The 20,591-nt window shown below is 41.7% G+C and overlaps 1 protein-coding gene across 7 annotated transcripts in view; it reads left to right on the forward strand.

Moving 5' to 3' along the window:
• Positions 1–20,591, forward strand: part of ARID1B (AT-rich interaction domain 1B) — a 445,370-nt gene that overhangs the window by 36,554 nt on the left and 388,225 nt on the right. For all 7 annotated transcript variants that reach the window (XM_030928075.1, XM_030928069.1, XM_030928073.1 and 4 more), the window contains exon 2: positions 16,774–16,968. In XM_030928075.1, coding sequence (XP_030783935.1) covers positions 16,774–16,968 — 195 coding nt within the window. The remainder of the gene's footprint in view (positions 1–16,773; positions 16,969–20,591) is intronic.

A 20,591-nucleotide genomic window follows, 5' to 3' on the forward strand; every position in this document is an offset into this window, starting at 1 on the left:
GTATTGTGTCTTCACCACCTTTGCACATGTGTAAGAGATTATTCTGTCTTCCCTTTATATGATTCTTTTTTAATGACAGGGTTAAATTGATATGCATTTGAATTTGTTGAACCCTGTTCTCCAAAATGATTCCAGTTTGTGGCGCTTAAGGAGTGACCCTAGGCATATATTAGGCTTTCATAAGACCTTTCTCTCCAGAGCTTATAGCGCTTTGCAAACATTACTTTATCAATACTTAGGACATCCTTGTGAGCCAAGCAAGAACTGGGAGCTGTTGCTGTTTTTTTTTGCAGTGGAATAACATGAGAGGTTCAGGAGGGGCCTGCCTTCCAGACCCCATCTCAAGGATGGGTGTGCTGGTTAGACCCTGCCTTCGTGCTCCTGCGCTGTGGATTCTTCACGATAGCCTGCACCACGAGAGTGGGTACAGTGTGCCAGCAAACAAAATGCTTTTGGTCACAAGATAATAGAGTAAATTTATAAGGTGATATTTATTTTTAAAGGAATACATGAGAATCAAAATTCCATGTACTGAAAGGAAGGTAAAATATTAATACATCAGGAGTGGTGGCTCACGCCTATAATTCCAGCACTTTGGGATGCTGAGGTAGGAGGATCACTTGAGCCCAGTGGTTCGAGACCAACCTGGGCAACATGGCAAGACCCTGTCTCTACAAAAAATACAACAAAACTTAGCTGGGCATGGTGGAACGCACCTGTGGTCCTAGCTACTAGGGAGGCTGGGGTGGGAGGATCACCTGAGCCAGGTAAGCCATGATTGCCACTGCACTCCAGCCTGGGTGACAGAGTGAGAGACCCTGTCTCAAAAAGAAAAACACCAATGTAATGTACATCTGGTCTCCACAGGGGGCCTCTTTTAAATTCAAGGTGACTTATTTGAAAGAGGCCGTGTTTGGAATTGGATTGCAGCGAATGGGGGTTGTTTGAAGTCTCCCCCCCTCTATATTCTGGAAGTTATATTGTGCCTTTGAAAACAAGTTGGCTTGGCATGGTCAGTCCTGCTTTTAGTTAATGTTGAGGATGTGGGAAATGCAACCATGAGCTTGCGGGAGAGATGGGGTCCCAGGATTTAGGGACCTGTGTAGAATTGGGCATCTTTCTGAGAAGGCAGATTCATGGTAAAGAAAAGTAGACTCTTTGGCTGGTTTGATGTTTATGTGGGTGCACTTGAAATAGGATGTTGTAGGCAATGCTGTCTCACTTTTGAGAGGATGATACTCAATAACTTTTAAAAAACCCCTTTCCTCCCTTGTTCTGTACTCCTCATATTTTTTTTAATACAAAAAATGCTTTTTCCCTAACTCTGTTAATTGTGATGACAGGTTTTTAGGTGAAGACCCATCAATTATCAATAGACTATTACATATTAAATAGTGAGCAAGAAATTCAATATAAAAATGTGTATATAACAATAATATTCAAATATTGTTGAAAGACTGCGTGCTTATGTGTTTTGAGTATACATAAAATAGATATATTTTGTATCTCCATTGTAAATTCCTAAAATTTCTGGTCATGGCTTTTTTATCGGAAAGCCTAAGAAAGGAAGAGTATGGGAAATTGAAATGGCTGGCAGTAGACAATTAGTATGCCATTCTAAGATAGTGCTGCTTTTATCTTGATATAGACATATCCAGACATATGTATACATTTTGTAACGTAGGGTAAAATTTTCTGCTGTTGAGTTCGTCCATATACATCCTAGTTATTATTTTAAGATAGTAAAAGTCCTTCATGCCCTGATGCTAGATTGGTATATTAATTCATTTGGCAGAAGGGTATTGATACGGAGTGTAATTAGCATGAAACACTTTCAACTTTTTTAGGCTGAAAAGGATAATGTAACTTCTTTAGTTTTCTTCCTTTCTCCCTTTCTCCCCACACCCATTTTTAAAATAGCAGTGCTTTTCATACTGTCAGAATTTCATGTTGTGACACCCTACTCAGAAGTTATGACAGCAGGGTAATGACAGCAACTGCCTCCTGAGAATCAATCAGGCAATTAATTTTGTAAATGAAATGCTGATTATACAAAGCTTCACATGAGAGGCCCAGTGATTAAAATCAATTTAACAAATTGTTTCAGGTGGGACTTGATTAATAATTTGCCATAAATGCTAAGGATATATGACCAGCATACCTTGTTGTTGCTGTTACTATCCAACTGTATATAAAAATCGACAGGTAAGCTCTATCTGTCTTTATATTATTGACAGTTTGCTTTTTTGTTTACCTAAGTAGGCCTGGATAACAGTGAAAATGGAATGCATTTTTACATTTTTATATCATTGCAGTTCATGTTTTCCTATGTTCTGCTTTTTTTTTTTTTTGAAACGGAGTCTCGCTCTGTCGCCCAGGCTGGAGTGCAGTGGCACAGTCTTGGCTCACTGCAAGCTCCACCTCCCGGGTTCACGCCATTCTCCTGCCTCAGCCTCCCGAGTAGCTGGGACTACAGGCGCCGCCACCACGCCCGGCTAATTTTTTGTATTTTTAGTAGAGGCGGAGTTTCACCGTATTAGCCAGGATGATCTCGATCTCCTGACCTCGTGATCCGCCCACCTCGGCCTCCCAGAGTGCTGGAATTACAGGCTTGAGCCACCGCGCCGGGCCGGCCTGTGTTCTGCTTTAAAAAACGTTCCCCATACAGGTTTGAGTTCAACGAAGTTAAATAAGTTTTTTCTATATAGGACATTTTAGACTTTTCTAATGTTAATATATGTTATGAATCTTAAAGAATGGTGTGTGCTTTATACACATTTTCCATTCTTAATTACAATAACATCTATTCGTATACTTTGGGAAATACTGTTTTTAGAATACTAGAAATAGTGACATTATAGCATGGAAATTAAAAAATGTTTGGAGCATTATAATTTGAATTCAGAAGTCACTTGGAATAGGAGATGGATATCTTTCCAGCAGTCACATACCAAACATTTATTAAGTGCCTGTTATAAGTCAGACAGTGTATCGATTTTCATAATTTTATTACTTATACTTGACACAGCTAGGAAGACAGTACAGTATTGTTTAGAAAAGGATGGCTTGGAGAGAGGTAAGGGTTAAAAGACGCACTTGGGTTTCTTTAATTTTGGTTTTTTATTAAAGAAACCATAGCAGTAATAGTTGTCTACTGGGTGTCAGAAATTGGGGCTATGAGAAAAATTAGGTTGAGGAAAAAAACATATCTGGCCTTAAAGAACTTACTGTCTGATAAAGGAGGCAGAGGTAAACCATGAGTTGCAGTCGATGGTGATAAATTGAGTAGCTGTTAAATAAGAGCGCTGTGGGGAACGGTGGAGCCTTGTGAAGGCAGGCTGCTGTACTCACTGGTATTTCTCCAGTCTGGAAGTGCTTCTTCCGTTTACAGGGCAGCCACAGCTGTGCTGGGTACAGAGTGTTCTAGAAATGGGCTTGGAGTTGTGTGCTCAGGCGTCGGCTTGGCGGTGCGTAAGAGGGCTGTCCAGGTACAGGGCGGGCTGAGGCCTGATGGGTCGCAGGGCCTGTCACCTTGAGGCGAACCTTGTTTGTTTGAATTTGTCCTTCTGGAGTTTGGATTTTTCAGACTCCTTTATGTCCTCTTTCTTTCTTTTGATCTTCAGGGATGTTTATTGATAAGATTTCTGATCAAAGAATGGGGCAGAAAGGAGAAGTATCTCTAACAGCCCACATTCTTTTTGATACCACAGCATAATTGGAAGGTCTGGCAGGGAGGGAGAAGGAACGATTCTAGAATTATAGCACATTAGAACAGTAAGGAACTTCATCCCATTTGACCTTTAATTTAAAAAAAAAAAAAAAAAGCCCGGGTGTGGTAGCTTACACCTGTAATTCCAGCACTTTGGGAGGCCGAGGTGGGTGGATCACCTGAGGTCAAGAGGTCAGACCAGCCTGGTCAGCAGGGCAAAACCCTGTCTCTACTAAAAATACAAAAAAAATTAACCAGGCGTGGTGGGCAGGAGAATCAGTCGAAGTTGGGAGGTGGAGGTTGCAGTGATCTGAGATTGCATCACTGCACTCTAGCCTGGGTAACAGAGTGGGAGAATCTGTATCAAAAAAGCAGCCTGATGTTGTAACTCACACCCATAATCCCAGCACTTTGGGAGGCCGAGGCAGGAGGATCACTTGAGCCCGGGAGTTTGAGACCAGTCTGGGCAACATAGCAAGACCCCATCTCGACAAAAAAAATTAGCCAGATTTGGTGGCACGTGCTTGTGGTCCCAGCTATGTGGGAGGCTGGGGTGGGAGTATGGGTTGAGCCCAGGAGTTTGAGGCTGCTGAGAGCTGTGATTGCACCACTGCACTCCAGCCTGTGTAACAGAGCAAGACCTTGTCTGACTCTTAAAACACACACACACACACACACACACACACACACACACACACACACACACACACAACTTTTATTTTGAAATAATTTTAAATTTACAGCAAAGTTGCAAGAATAGTGCAGAGAAATCCCATGTGCCTTTTATTCTGATGCATTACATTTTTACATTTTGCTACATTTACTTTATTATTGTCTGTTCATCCATCTGTTCATCCATCATTTATTTATAATGTATTTTCTCAGAATCATTTTTGAGAGTAGGTTGTATACATTCTGCTTCTTTACTCCTGGATACTTCAGAGTGTATTTCCTAGGAGCAAGCGTATGCTCTTACACACACCTCAGTGCAATTATCACTGTCAGGAAACTTAGATTTGATTGCATACTTTAACTTACAGTCTATATTCTAATTTTGTCTATTGTCCTACTAGCATCTATATAGCAATCTTCTTTCCTTCAGTATAAGATTCTGTCTAGTCTTTATATGTTGAGTTTAGTTGCCCTATTTTTTTTTTTTTTAGAATATAAGATTTGACCATATATTAGTCATGTTAATTTGTTTTTCTTTAATCAACCACATTACAGTAAGAGTCAATATATGCATTCTCATAGTTACAGCTCTGACAAATTAGATATCTAATAGGGTCATATCTCTGAAAAGCATTTTAAAAACAGGGGCAAGTAGCCTGTGTATCAGCATGACAAGCACCCTTTGTCCCAAGATAGGTAAGTCAGTTGGTAATTTTCATATCTTAATTGGCATTTTCTTTAATAAATGTTTTAAGTTGTTTATTTAAAATATTGATAAAATAGTTGGAAAGAGGCATGGTAGCAACCATAGGGATTGCTGGGGAAATTAGTAACTTCTCTGTCTTTAGGTAGTGCTCTGATACGTATTTGGAATTGTTTATCCTTGCAAATCACGCTAAACATCTTTTGAATGACTGTCTGAGGGAGGTATTATTATTTTTACTTGAGAGGTAGGGAAGTTGAGGCTTAGAGCACTTCAATAATTTATGTAACGTTTCATGGCTAGACAGAAGTAGGAGAGAGATGTGAACCCAAGTGTACCTGATGACATACTTTTATGCTCTTTACATTTTACTGGAGATGGCAGATTGCTTTTTGCTTGTGCAAATTCTGATGGTTGACACAACTGCCCACAACTCTGCAGGACAAAGGATTCTGAGGCTTACTGGACTTAGGGAAAATAATGCTAGGATTGATTAGCAGTGTCTGTCTTCTGCACATTGATGGAGCAGTAGAGGGTTTCCATGCCTCATTGATTATTCTGGAATTGTATCTCCATATAATAATGATGATAATAAAACCTATCCTTTGTTTTTTTTTTTTTTTTTTTAAAAGCCTGTTATATACCAAGAACTTGAATATATTGTCTCCAGTTCTATAACAGCTCTGAAATGTTAGTGGTAGTGTTCTTTGTGTACAGATCCATTAACTGAGGTGCAAAGAAGTTAAGTGGTAGCTTTCTTCAGCATCACACAGCTTCAAGTAGTGGGGTTAAAATTTGACATATTCTCACAAAAGCTTCTTTCTCAATTTGAATCTGTATTTGTATGGGAAATATACCATATTATTTCTCCTTTTTAAATAAGTGCTTGCTACTAGGCTGTCAGTAGTGACACATTGATATGAACAATATTGCATACTTAGAGATGTAAATGTTAGAAAATGTTAAAGCCATGATAAAAGCTTTACAATTTTTTTGGGTAGCAAGAGTAACAAATGTGAGGAAAAATGGAAATATATTCTATTACTATTTTGGTATTCCTTTTAGATCTAATTTACTCTCAAAATAAACAATATATATAGCCTTTGGTTTGTTCATAAAATTATTACATTTGCTAAATTAAATTTAAAAGTATAGTTTAGTCAGACAGTAATTTACTCATTGAATTGACTTAGAAGCTGCTGAGCTTTGGGGGATGAAGCTAATAATAGGTTTTGCCAATTTATAAAAATCAGGGAAAAACTGGGGAACCAAAATAGTCTTCCTTTCTGGACTTATTCTGTAGCACCTGGATGATAGCTATAGATGGGTTTGATACTTGTTTTTCCCCTCTTCTGTATTCCTGTTCCTCTGGGACAGTCTGGGCTGGGGGACAGACATTGATCAAGTAGTCACAGAGATCAGCCCACTGTTACTCTGAGAGGATCCTGGCCAGGCCTGGAGTTCAGGGAGGGCTCCTCTAAGGACATGATGTTGGAGCTGAGTTCTGCAGGAGGAGAGCAGAGCTCATTCTAGGTCAAAGAATGGCATGTTTGAAGGCCTAGTGGTAGAATGTATGTGGTTTTTCTAGAGCCCTGTGCAGGCCATCATGGTTGGCCCGGTGGTGGAATATATGTGGTTTTTCTAGAGCCCTGTGCAGGCCAGCGTGGTTGGCCCAGTGGTGGAATGTATGTGGTTTTTCTAGAGCCCTGTGCAGGCCATCATGGTTGGCCCGGTGGTGGAATATATGTGGTTTTTCTAGAGCCCCGTGCAGGCCATCGTGGTTGGCCCGGTGGTGGAATGTATGTGGTTTTTCTAGAGCCCCGTGCAGGCCATCGTGGTTGGCCCAGTGGTGGAATATATGTGGTTTTTCTAGAGCCCCATGCAGGCCAGCGTGGTTGGCCTGGTGGTGGAATGTATGTGGGTTTTCTAGAGCCCCGTGCAGGCCAGCGTGGTTGGCCAGGTGGTGGAATATATGTGGGTTTTCTAGAGCCCCGTGCAGGCCAGCGTGGTTGGAGGGAGATTTCCTGTGGGCAGTGATGGTGGGTCCCACAGATTAACTTGGTAAGGAGCTGGCTGTGGTGGAGAGGAGAGGAGGGAGTCAGGACGTGTCCTGGATTCTGACTTGGACATCTGGGTGGATGGGGTGTCTTTGAGGTCAGAGAGAGGCAGAGGGGAGCCTGTGGATGTCTGGGCAGGAATGTTGCACAGAGTTCTGGGGCTTGGAGGAAGCAGCCAAGGGAAGCAGCATGTGGGAGATAGAAGCTTGGGGAGGTGATGGGAGCCATGGTCTGGGTGAACTTGTGAAAAGTGAAGCTTTGTCTGCAGGGAGGGGCGACTAGAAGGGTCTTTACCTCTTCTATCTTGTGGTCATCAAGAGGCCTAAATTCTAGTTAGAGCCCTGCTGTTTAAGTGGCCATGTGGTATTGAGGAAGCCGTTCCTTTCTCTTGTCAACAAATGTTAATTATGCCAGGCATTGTAGCAAGTGCTAGGTATGCAAAGATGAGTAAGACAAAAATTTCACCTTGAAATTAACAGTCTGCTGGGGAGACAGGAAAATATGTAGATTGGATTATTGAGTGGTTTAGCTCTGACTTCAATTTGCTAATTTGTTAAGAGTTAGAAGAAAAGAAATTTAGGAAGTTCTTTTTATGTGATAAATCCTGTGGTATCTCATTTAATCCACCAGCAACACTGCGAGGTGAGTATGACCGTATTCTGTTGAATAGCGTAAGTTTACATAGCTAATAAGCGCACAGGCAGGATTCTTACCCAGGTTTGTCTGACTTGAAACCCCCTGCCTGCTCCCTTACAACCTTTTCTTCAAATTATGTTTCTAAACTTTGGATTTATTTTATATATTAGAAAAGATGTAGGAATCTGAAGTGGTCAGTAGGTGGTCACCTAAAGACAAATACGGTATTGTACTTGCATAGCAAGAGTAGTAAAGGAATGGGAGGTTTCCTGGGAACCGGTGTAAAGGTTTCTGTTGGGATCTGCTTCAAGAATGCTGATGCTTGGATTTAAATATCAGTCTTTATGAATAGCTTTGGTGGTGAGTCCAAGGCTCTGTCTCCCCTCAACACCTCTTCAGTGTTTTCATTGATGAAGACTTGGGTGAAATGGTGTGCTGATTTCATTGATGGTTGATGTCAAGCTAGAAAATGCAGTTGCTATAATATGTTAGATCCAAATCAAGATCTGTAAAACAATCTCATCCTGGTAGAATGGTGTTCAGAAATAAGCGAAATGCAAACAAGCAGAGATAAAGACAAACTTTTTTTTTTTTTTGAGACGGATTCTCGCTCTGTCGCTCGGGCTGGAGTGCAGTGGCCGGATCTCAGCTCATTGCAAGCTCCGCCTCCCGGGTTTACGCCATTCTCCTGCCTCAGCCTCCCGAGTAGCTGGGACTACAGGCGCCCGCCACCTCGCCCGGCTAGTTTTTTTGTATTTTTTAGTAGAGACGGGGTTTCACAGTGTTAGCCAGGATGGTCTTGATCTCCTGACCTCATGATCCGCCCGTCTCGGCCTCCCAAAGTGCTGGGATTACAGGCTTGAGCCACCGCGCCCGGCCAAGACAAACTTCTACTAGGGTCAGCTCACCAAGTGTCTGATCGGAGATGGGGAGGTGGGGTTTAGTCAGCTGATGGTGGGGATGGGGCTGCCAAGAGTGCAGAGCTCTTAGACTGTATTGTTAGCAGTGCAGGTTCTGGAGAAAGGAAGCAAGAACTGCTCCCCCACACCCCCATAATACCTTTTGTGTTGAGGGGGCTGAGAATGGGTGTATGTCACACAGAAAAGGGAAATAGCTTACAGCGCTCTTCAAATATGTTACCAAAAGACCAAAGTAATACCAATGAGTATAAATGACAGGGAGCAAACTTCTGTTACATAGGAGGAAGAAATTCATAACATTCATTGTAGATGCTTTGAAAGGATTTGTATGTACATCACTTATGGACCAGTGAGGCTCTCTGCAGTTCTAAGATTCTGAGTTACATTGCTGAATCTTTGAATCTTTGGTCAAGGTGTCTTAAGAATTTTGATCATGTGAGAATATATTAAAGTGCTTTGGAAATGCATGGTATATATTGTTATTATTTGATAATGTAAGTCTGGGATCTTTGGATGGGTTTCTAGAGTGGATTCCGTGAACTCCTCTGACCCTGTATGCTAAATTGGGGATTCCATGGTTCCACAAATACATATTTTCTCTGCACCTAGCTTAAAAAAACCAAAACCAAGACCAAAAACACAGGCAGTGGTTGTATTTCTAAGTCAGTTATGAGTGTTTTGAGGTCTCTCCCCCAACATTGCTAATGACGTCATGGTTAGAGGGCACCAATGATTTGATAGTTCTTAGAGTTAATAACAAAACAACTTTTTCTGCCTTGTCTAATATCTTTTTTTTTTTTTTTTTCAGTAGAGAAGGGGTTTCACCATGTTGGCCAGGCTGATCTTGAACTCCTGACCTCAAGTGATCTGCCCTCCTCGGCCTCCCAAAGTGCTGGGATTATAGGTGTGAGCCACTGTGAGTGGCCAGTCTTGTCTAATATCTTAGAATCCTATTTCTTGATCCTTTCTGTACCATTGGAAAATGTGGCAAATATTCCTGTATTGACAAAAGAAGAACTTGATATGAGATTTAGGAAGTTCTTGAATGTGTTGATATTCACATTCGAAGTTCCAACGTGTTAGTTCAAGCCTTAATAAGCAGGCACTATTTTGTTGTGCATTGAAGTAAAAAACATAGTGGTTTTAGATGCAGGGTTGCATGTTATCCTACTTCAATCTGACGATCATGTGTAGATGCACGAGGCCAGAGAAGGGACTGTGGACCTGAGGCGGGAGACTTGACTCTGGTCTGAGCCCTGCCACCCCAAGCCTCTCTTGTGTCATCGGGCATGAGAGAATCTCTTTGGCGATTACATTTTGCAGTAGTGGTGGCAGTGGTAGCTGAGATTCTTGGTTCTCTCTGGCTTAGAGAGGAGTAGGTACTTGTTATGAAACAAGGGGAGAGTCTTTAGTGCCCACTCTTACTTTTGCCATTAACGGGTTTTTATGCCGTTAGGAGAAGAACCTGACCAGAGTGTGCATTCAGTATTATCATTGTCTTTACTTATGTCTTCTGCAGGTGTGTACAGCAGCTCTGAAGTCTGTCCCACGGTGGCTTCAGGGTGGTGCCACTGGCACGTGGTGGGGGACCTCTGCGGTGAGGTGGAGTGGGTGCCCACTACCCACTGTTGTGTGTGTGCCGTGACCAGGCGGGTGTGTGAGGGTGGAAGACAGGCTAGATGGCCGTGTTGCATCCACCTCCTGTTCTCCCTTTACGGAGGGCCAGAGTAGTGTTTGTAGTATGCTCAGGGAAAAACAGAGGCATTCCAAGCTATATTTAGACACCATCACAGAAAAGTAAACACAGATTGCTTCCCGATATGACAGCAACTATTTACAGGCCACCGTGGCTGACCCCGATCCTTATCGAGCTTGTTTCACATGGCTGTGATCCGTGTGCATCAGCATTGAAGAAATGGCACATTACCTGACATGTCCTTTCCATGCCCGCGTGTGGTCCACTGTGTTGGTTTGTTACGGCTGGGCCATGGATTCTCTACTTCTGTACAGTTGGGCTGTTCCATTTTTTCTCAATGAGTAGGTGGACCCTGGGCTCCAGGTGCTGCCATAGCCCCTGTGACCTCTGAGAACCTTTATAGCACTGATGAATTTGATGTTCATAATCATTGCAAGGTGGGTTTTATTTCTCCTTTAGTGAATGAGAAAACTAAGAAATAAGGTCACAGTGTACTCGAGGTCCCTGGTGAGACAAGGCTGTGAATCCATTCTGAATCCAGAGCCCCTGCTTCCTTGCTGGGTAATGCCATTCGGTATACAGTTGCAGATGTGAATAAACATCCCCTGCCCTGTTTGAGCGAGAGAAATAGATCAGAACAGATTACAAAAGTTTTCTTTAGTTACTGGTAAGAGAATGTTGTTTCCCAAACAATGGTTCAAAAGAGGGAAGAGTTTTCTTTTCTATCAGCTCTTGTTTAATCCACATGCTTAGAAATGATTTTAGATCAACAAGATTTGATAGTTCTTTCTGTGGTTTTTTTTTTTTTTTTTTTTTTTTTTTTTTTTTTGTGAAGCATTTCTCCAATTTGTGGTTGAAGGAATTGGGCTGAAAAAAGTAGTAAAATATGATATTCATAAAGACATCTAATAAACTATGTCCTTAACTTGATATTTAGGAGCAAATACAATTACATAGATACCTTTTACTACAAATACATGTGTAGGGATACTCTGAAAGTGTGATAACAGATTATCTAAATATGAAAAGGATAAAGTATATCTAAAGTATGCTGAAAGTATATAAGCAAGTTGTCCTTTAACTTGGCTCATCTTAAAAAGGATAGTTGGATTCCCAGGCCAGCCTCTGAAAGCCTATTTAACATGTAATACAACTGAATTGTGCTACCCGATATGTTTAGAAGAATCTGTATACAAACATTTCTTAAAAATAAACAATGTATTTCTTCCTTAGAGAGAGAGAGAATAACTCCTACTTACATGTACATCCAAAAGCTTACTTTGAATAAAGAGGAAGAAAGTCTTACCAAGTAAAACAATTTCATTAAAAGCCAACTAGCTAAAACCAGACTGGTTAGGTTAAGAGCTCTTTGAAAATGGTGGTGTATATATTGTGGACTTCACAGCACTTGTCTTATTTTCTGGAATTGAAACTCAAGCTGCAGCAGTTGTGGAATGCCATCTAGAAATGAAAACATGCTTGGACAACCTAGAGAAGTTGTTGAGAACTGTTTTTGATATGGATGATAACCCTGATAGAGCATAAACTTTCAGTGAGAAATGAAAATGGTCATACCCGGATAGATGTTAAAAAAAAATACATAAAATTGGCCAGGCACAGTGGCTCATGCCTGTAATCCCAGCACTTTGGGAGGTCGAGGCGGGCGAATCACTTGAGGTCAGGAGTTCGAGAACAGCCTGGCCAACATGGCAAAATCCTGTCTCTACAAAAAATACAAAGTAAGCTGGGTGTGGTGGTATGTGCCTGTAATTACCCCAGCTACTCGGGAGGCTGAGACATGAGAATCACTTGAACCCGAGAGGTGGAGGTTTTAGTGAGCTGAGATTGTGCCACTGCACTCCAGTCTGGGTGACAGAGTGAGACCCTGTCTCAAAAAACAAAACAAAACACTTAAAATTGCTTCAGATTAGATGTGAATATGAGAAGCAGCTTGGCCTTTCTGTTTTCCAGAAGTCCTAGATTTGTGTTGTTTTTTTTTTTTTTTTTCAGACGGAGTCTTGCTCTGTTGCCCAGGTTGGAGTGTGCAGTGGCACGATCTTGGCTCACTGCAACCTCTGCCTCCCAGGTTCAAGCAGTTCTCCTGCCTCAGCCTTCTGAGTAGCTGGGATAGGAGGTGCCCGCCACCACTCCTGGCTAATTTTTTGTGTTTTAGTAGAGACGGGATTTCACCGTGTTGCTCAGGCTGTTCTTGAACTCCTGAGCTCAGGCAATCCACCTGCCTCAGCCTCCCAAAGTGCTGGGATTACAGGTGTGAGCCACCGTGCCCAGCCAGTTTTTGGTTTCTTCAAGGGACTAGTAGTGAGAAGCAGGAGTTGAGACCCTCAGTTGTACATTTTTAATGCTCAAAATAGTGAGAGTACACAGCAGGATGGATTTGGACTATGGATGAATATTTAATAATAGGCCATAAGGAGAGGTTAAAATTAAATAATTTGCACTGTATGAGTATCTGTTTTTCTATCTGAAGTCTCATTGAAAGATATTTGATGCATTTTGAGAGGTTCAGATAATCTGTGTATTTCATGCTTTCAATTTTCAGAAATCTCAGGGTTAAGCTAACATTTTTGACATGGTGCAAATTAACTGAATTTTAAGTAGGACTGTGAGAGTTGATGGCAGTGATGAGACAGATATTACAAAACAATTTTAGTCACTGATAAGATGAATTTGCTGCACTGTTATCTATAGCATTAAAACATAGACATTCCATTCATTTTCCCGTTCAACATTTCTGCTTTAATTAAGGCAGTTTTGGTCGTGCACTATTTGAAGTGAAATCAGTAGACGTTTCCTATGCCCTGGGCTGTCTAGATTGAATGTGAAGATAGGACTGCCTCAGGGCCCCGTATTGGAAATTTAGCCTGAAATTTGATTTACTCAGCCTCTCCATAGGCCCTTCATTCAGTTGGCTGATTTTGAAATCACCAACTCAGCCTTGATTTTCATACTTCTGTAAAAAGTTTTACCTTTTTCAGGAAAATCTAGAAAATAATCACATTTTATTTTTGTCAGACATAAATTCTAATTTAAATAATTATGAGAAAATGAATTCTTAGCCCTAGATTTTAGTTTCATTACAAATATATCAACATATATGTTTGTACACTTAATTATGAAGGCGACTCAGGTTGTGCAAAATCAGTATATTGTTTGGGCAAAAAATGTACTGTCATTTAATTTCTATCATTTTAAGTCCAAACACTGTCTTGGCTGGTGAAAGTAGTAACAGTTTAAAATTGCATCACATGGTGAATTTTGAGCAGAACAGTTATTTGTAGGCTGTGGGTCCTGGAGCAAAGCACCCTCTTTCCTCCTGTGTCCTCCACAGAGCTTCATTCAGGTGAGATGGGTTCCTGGCACATTCCTGTGGATCCCTTGGGACTGAGCTCAGGTATTTCCTGTAGGAAGCCTTTGTTAAAACCCATCCATGGCAGACCCAGTGAGACACCCTCTTCTCGCCTTGCCTTGGTACTTTGTCCGTTCTGGATGGCTGCTGTGTTGCACTGTGACCTGTTCAGTCTGTCTCCTTCAGTGAATCTCCAGGACATGGAAGCTTGTATCTTTCTGCTTCCAGTGCTGGGCACAACGCACATAGTAGGTGCTTAGTAAATGTGTGGTGAATGGATTCACCAAATCCTTAAAGCGAACACCAGAATACTGAGGAAGAAAGAGAATGGGAAGGACCCATGCAGCCTTGGAGTGGGAGTGCCGGTGGGAGGACTGGCAGTTCTCAGGGTCTGCGCTCCTGTCTTCCGTCTTCACCTCCCCTCCGTTCCTCCTCTTCCAGCCTCAGCCGTCACTTCTGCAGTGAGATTGTCCTTGCCAAGCACAGCAGTGGCCTTCTTGTCAAGTATAGCAGAAACCTTTACCCTTCACCTGACTGGATTCCTGGACTGCATTTGGTACACCTGTTTCGTTGCTACACCTGACACCCTTCCCTCCTGTAATACCACACTCTCCAGAGTCTCTACATTTTCTGACCATTCTTCCAGCTTGTCTGTGGGTTCATTTTCCCTTTTCCCGTAAGCGGTGATATTCTCTAGGATTCTGTTCACTACCCATTGTTTTCCTTTCATATATTCCTCCTAAATAAAGTTCATGGGTTTTACTGCTTCCTATTGATTAATTCATCAATTAATGTGCTGGGTATATTGTTCAACTTATGCCCTGGAGATATCATAGTGAATAAAACAGAGAAAATCCCTGCTCTCTGGGAGTGGATGTCCTCTTTGCTGACTTCTCTACCTGTTTTTCTAGGTCAGGCCTTACTCCCCAAGCTGCAGCTCATTGTGTCTCTTCTTTCTGGGTATTTTCACCTGGATTTCATATCAGAGCCTCAAGTTTCCTGTGTAGACCACTGAAGGCTCCCACTCCTGGGGATATGGTGATTGGCTTCTCCCTCTGCACACTCCATCTCATTTGGCTCCTGGCTTCCATCACTCATTCGGTCTCCAAATCCTGCCACATTTCCCTCCTAACTGTGCCTTGGAGCTGGGCTTGCTTCCTCCCACCACTGCTGCCAGTTCAGGACCTCAGCCTCACCTGCCTGCCAGGGCAACGTGACCTGCTTCCAGCTGGGTCAGGTACCCAAGGGAGCAGTCCTGTATTCTTCTGTCAGAGGCAGCCTGAGCCTGTAGAATGCCCTGCAGGGCTCACCCATGTTCTGGCTTCTGCCTGCTTCAGCATCTTCTTTGCAAATTCGTGCTTCACGTGGATCCAGACGGTTTTTATTTCCTGATACACACCAGGCAGTTTATCTCCCTTGACCCAGTGCCTTGAGCTGTTTCTTCTGCCCTGTGTACTATACGTGCTGTTCCTTCCCACTTTGGATGTGTTATTCTTCTTTATCCTGGGAATTCTTTTTTTCTTTTTCTTTTTTTTTTTTTTTTTTGAGATGGAGTCTAGCTCTGTCGCCCAGGCTGGAGTGCAGTGGCATGATCTTGGCTCACTGCAGCCTCCGCCTCCTGGGTTCAAGCGATTCTCCTGCCTGAGCCTCCGGAGTCGCTGGGATTATAGGCATGCACTATCACACCCAGCTAATTTTTGTATTTTTAGTAGAGATGGGGTTTCACCATGTTGGTCAGGCTGGTCTCGCATTCCTGACCTCAAGTGATCTGCCCGCCTCGGCCTCCCAAAGTGCTGGGATTACAGACGTGAGTCACCGTGCCCGGCCTCTGTTTTTTTTTTTTTTTTTTTTTTTAAGAGGGTCCCACTGTGTTGCCCAGACTGGAGTGGAGTGGTGTGGTTATAGCTCACTGCAGCCTCAAACTCCTGGGGTCAAGCGATCTTATTGCCTTCACCTGAACAGCTGGGACTATAGGTACCTGCCACCACACCTGGCTAAGTTTTTAAGTTTTTGTAGAGACAGGGTCTTGTGATGGTGCCCGGATGGTCTTCAGCTTACCCTGCTAATTTTTAAGCCTTCCCGAAAGTCCCCGTGTGCTTACCTCAGTGTGAATGCAGCATCTGGCATACAGTAGGGATCAATATGTGGTTTTGGAAGGGCAGAGGAGGGAAGGAAGAAGCTGTTGGGTGAATGCTGGCTGCTTCTGTAGCACCGGGTGAGGGCCTTCCTGCCCATTGCTTTGTTTCTTTGACGCCCCGAGACGTCAAGGGCTGAGGCTCCACTCCTAGCCCTCCTCTATGACCTCGGCCCTGAAGCCCAGGGCCTGACTCACCAAACCAAAAATAAAATTCAGTGTCTACTTGTGAACTGGTTGTGTTTGGTAAGATGCTGATTTACATGGGGAGAGGTGCTGTGACTCATGGTCTGGGTGCTCATCCCTACACACTGCTAGTCTCTGAACAAAATCTTAACCTGGACTTGTGCATGATCTAAAATCTATCTTTTCACTTTTTAATGAACACTCAGTTGCACTAAGGTTTGATCAAGACTTGAAGACTCAGTTGTAAAATAAAATCATTGTTCTAAGAATACTTTGAAGGCAGAAAATGTTAATCACTCAATACCCTCTGCTCTTTTATTACTAGTAAGCTAAAAGGAGGTGGGTGAGCTTAACTATCATGCTCTTTTCCTGTGCGCATAATAGAATTTTAGATGCAAATGTTTTCTCTCTGCTTATGGTCCAAAATCTTTTTTAGTATTGTTTACTCCAGAGCTCTCTTAATTGTTAAAACCTTCCTAAAAGTAAAAAATAAAATTTCTTGTATCCATCTACAAGAAATGCCTAAGAAAGGCATCCTTAATGCCTTTCTGAATTTTTTGTCAGGTCATTGTTTTTAATATTTTCAAAACTTAAGGATAGTTGTGTTATTAATGCATATGTTAACATAACAAAAATTTCTGCCTTTGTAATAAAGAATGAATTAATAAACCGACTTCTTTGATGTCTTCACAGGGCAGCCCAATGGATCCAATGGTGATGAAGAGACCTCAGTTGTATGGCATGGGCAGTAACCCTCATTCTCAGCCTCAGCAGAGCAGTCCGTACCCAGGAGGTTCCTACGGCCCCCCAGGCCCACAGCGATATCCAATTGGCATCCAGGGTCGGACTCCCGGGGCCATGGGCGGAATGCAGTACCCTCAGCAGCAGGTTTGTGCTGGTCCGCCGACCCCCTGCTTTTTTGTGATAGTTTTGTGTTTGCCTTTTGCTGTCCACCGAAGATGGATGTTTAAGAGAATTAGGGGGCATTGCACGGATTTTCTGCTTTAATTTGTATTGTTTCTATAATCACAAGTATAATTTTTTCTTTTAAAGATGGAAAGGTGCGCTTCTTAAAGTGGACAGAATACTCTTTGGTAGAAGGGCAGCGGGACCAGCTGTATTTGATAGATGCACTGTGTCATAAATTTGCAGCAGATTATAACAGATGTAAGCTCTGAAGTGAACTTGGCATTCTAACATTTCTGTCAGACTGTGTCAGATTTTGAGCTGTGAATAGACTATCTTAAGGTGAATTTTCAAGTCATTTAAAAGTCTTTTCCATGAGGATGACATGAAGGTTTTAAAATTAAAAAAAAAAAGTTTAGTCTCCCAAAGTTATTTTGCTTTCATTTCTTAACAAATTATTTCTTCCGTACCTTTTGGAAAAGATTTCTGTATTTCATATAAGAGGATTTGATATGCATCTGTTTTCTTAGGTCTTGATGGGTTTTGTGTTTTTACTTAAAAAAGACTTTTCCTGCTCTTAAAAGACCCAACATTTTCCTTCTTTTTCTCTAGAATCAAATGGTGTCACCTTAGATGACCATTTACCGTCTAACAGTAATAAACCTAGTCTTTTGGATACTTGAAAGAATACCCCTTTATGCTGGCTGGAGGAAGGATGAAATTTGGAAAAGACTCAATTAGATTCAGACTTGTTAGGGTATTTAGTTACTAGGAGCACCAGAAAGACTTATTTATAAATCGCCATATCATGCCTAAACCCTCAGGGAGTGGGTCGGGCTGCTGCTGCTGCTGCACATTTTACTGCCCCAGGCTGGGGCGTCCCATAGTGCTGCCACCGCAACCGACAACAGGGCTTGACAGTGCCGTCTCAGGAAATGCTGCCATCTGACCAGACATCTTTTGTTGAGGGGGAAAAATTAGATATAACTTCTGTTCTCTCTGACATGGATATGGAGAATGATTGATCATACTTTCCATGAGACATAGCTGTATATTAACAGTTCATCAGTAGGTTGCTTCTGAGCCTTCTGGTTTATACACTATTTGATCTGTTTTGTGAATTATTGTTTATTTCATTATTATTGTTATTAATTTATTATCGAAATTTATTGTAATTATAATTGTGTAAGTCTATGTTATAATAGCATGACATGGTGGCACCCTCCTGTAGTTCCAGCTATTCGGGAGGCTCAAGTGGGAGGATCTCTTGAGCCCAGGAATTCGAGTCCAGCCTAGGCAATGTATCGAGACCCTAAAAAAAAAAAAAAAAAAAAAGAAATAAAGTAAGTCTTTTATTTATATAATAAGAAATAAAATGCTGTTTTTCTTCTTTATCTTTGCTCCCACTTGGATTTTTTTTTTTTATGTTAAGGCCATTATGGGGGAAAATAGAGGTAGCTCAGCCTTTGAGTCCTAGATGCAGATTGAACACCCTTTGCTGTTGTCAGAAGACCTCACCCCTCAATTACTGAAGGTTACCCACTCAGAATTCTAGCAGTCAGTTGCATACTTAATTGTTCTCTTAATGTTTTCCACATTATTCCTTTTTGCCAGCAATATTTTGCTGCCTAGAGTAAAAATCTTTAGTTGTGGCTGCTAATTGTGAGAGGGAAATAATTTGTAAATGATGAAAAGTAAGGTGAAAGAGTTGCGATTTTCTCTCCTTCATTTTAGTTTTATTTTATTTATTTATTTATTTATTTTTGAGAGGGAGTCTTGCTCTGCCGCCCAGGCTGGAGTGCAGTGGCCGGATCTCAGCTCACTGCAAGCTCCGCCTCCCGGGTTCACGCCATTCTCCTGTCTCAGCCTCCCGAGTAGCTGGGACTACAGGCGCCCGCCTCGTCGCCCGGCTAGTTTTTTGTATTTTTTAGTAGAGACGGGGTTTCACCGTGTTAGCCAGGATGGTCTCGATCTCCTGACCTCGTGATCCGCCCGTCTCGGCCTCCCAAAGTGCTGGGATTACAGGCTTGAGCCACCGTGCCCGGCCCATGTTAGTTTTAAAGCAACTTCACCTTTAGTTGAGAGGAAGACGGCCCAGGCAGCTGGCTGCTAAAGTCCCCATTGCACTCCGTTGTTGATTTTATGTGGGAGCTAATAGCTGTGGATGATGCTCTGGCCACAGGAAGAGAGCAGAGGTGGGAGGGTAGTAAGAAGTAGTGGGACAGGCGGAGAGAAGTGGATGGTTGCCACTCTTGGTCTCCCTACCTTGCTTTTCAGCATGTTTCCCTGATGTAAGATTACAAAGTCAGTTTCAAAAGGTGCTGTTCATGGCAAGCAGTCGGATTTCCCTGGTCTCTGAAGGAGTTCAGTCTTACTAGAAGTTCGAGATGTTGGCTTAGTTTCCAGTCCCAAAGTGGGAGTCAAACAAATGGAGAGGGTGTGCAAAGAATGATTACCTAGGAAATGTTTTTCATTATTTTCTTTCCCAAATGTGTAAAGCTAAAAGTAGAGGACATACACAAATATATAGAGTAATCTCAATTTTCTTAGCTTCTTCCATTTATTTAATCCCTGTGACTCTTAAACACTTTTTAAATCCAATGACGCTTAGGTTTATTTGAAGGAACAAATTGATGTAGATTGCCCATCAAGTATTTCAGCAAATTTTTAATTAAGATTTTAGATTAGATATTTTACTGCTAACCAAAAGAAATACCCAGTTCTAATTAAGCACAGATCTTTCTGATAATGAAAGGAAAATAGTCTATCTGGTAAGAAATTGAATATCCTGGCTGCAGAAGTGTCGAACTTTCATAATGAGTTAATCAAAGTCATAGGTCTAAATAATCTGTATTGCCTTTTTACCCTTTCATTTAGTTAAATACAGCTTTGAAATATAGTATCTTGTTTTAAAATTTAAAAGGTTAAAAATAACGGAATGCACTTTTGAATGTGTATAACATTTTAAAGAAGACATACAGCTTTTATAATACCAAGGTCATGTGAACAGTTCTTAATAGTTTTTGAAATGGAAAAAAATAGTGAAGATCTAGAGCAAAGGTTATTAGAGCACATGCATTCATTTTTTTAGCTTGAGCCTGTGTTCTTTGTGGAGGAATTTTCAGTGAATTGCTTTGTTTCTGAATTTTGGATAATTATAAATTTGTCCACAATGAAGGTCCTGGCACTGTGATTGGCTGCTGGTCCTATCCATCTTCCCTTAGGATTAATGTAATTGGCTAAGCATTGTTGTAGTTGGGGCTAATAATGTTCTTCGGGGAAAAAGTTGAAAGATAATTATGACATTGAGTATTTATTGAGTGGACATCACCACCTAGGCATGACTTTGCTTTGGATGGCTTCCAGAACTTTCTGTGTTTGGTTTGTGAACCTCTAATGAGCTGAATCCAGTTCATTTAATACTGCTCATATATTTCTGCACAGGATTAAAATGCAGGAATTCAAGTTTGTAAATTGAGTTGCCCACTTACCAGCTGAGTGGTAAGTTGTCTTTGGCTCAGGGGTCACAGTTTGATTCCTGGCTGGCATTCTGCTCCTGTGATACGAATTTTAAATGAGTATTTTGTTAGAAAGAACTGCAGTGC

The sequence above is a fragment of the Rhinopithecus roxellana genome, chromosome 4 (genome assembly GCF_007565055.1).
Source record: "Rhinopithecus roxellana isolate Shanxi Qingling chromosome 4, ASM756505v1, whole genome shotgun sequence".
NCBI lineage: Eukaryota > Metazoa > Chordata > Mammalia > Primates > Cercopithecidae > Rhinopithecus > Rhinopithecus roxellana.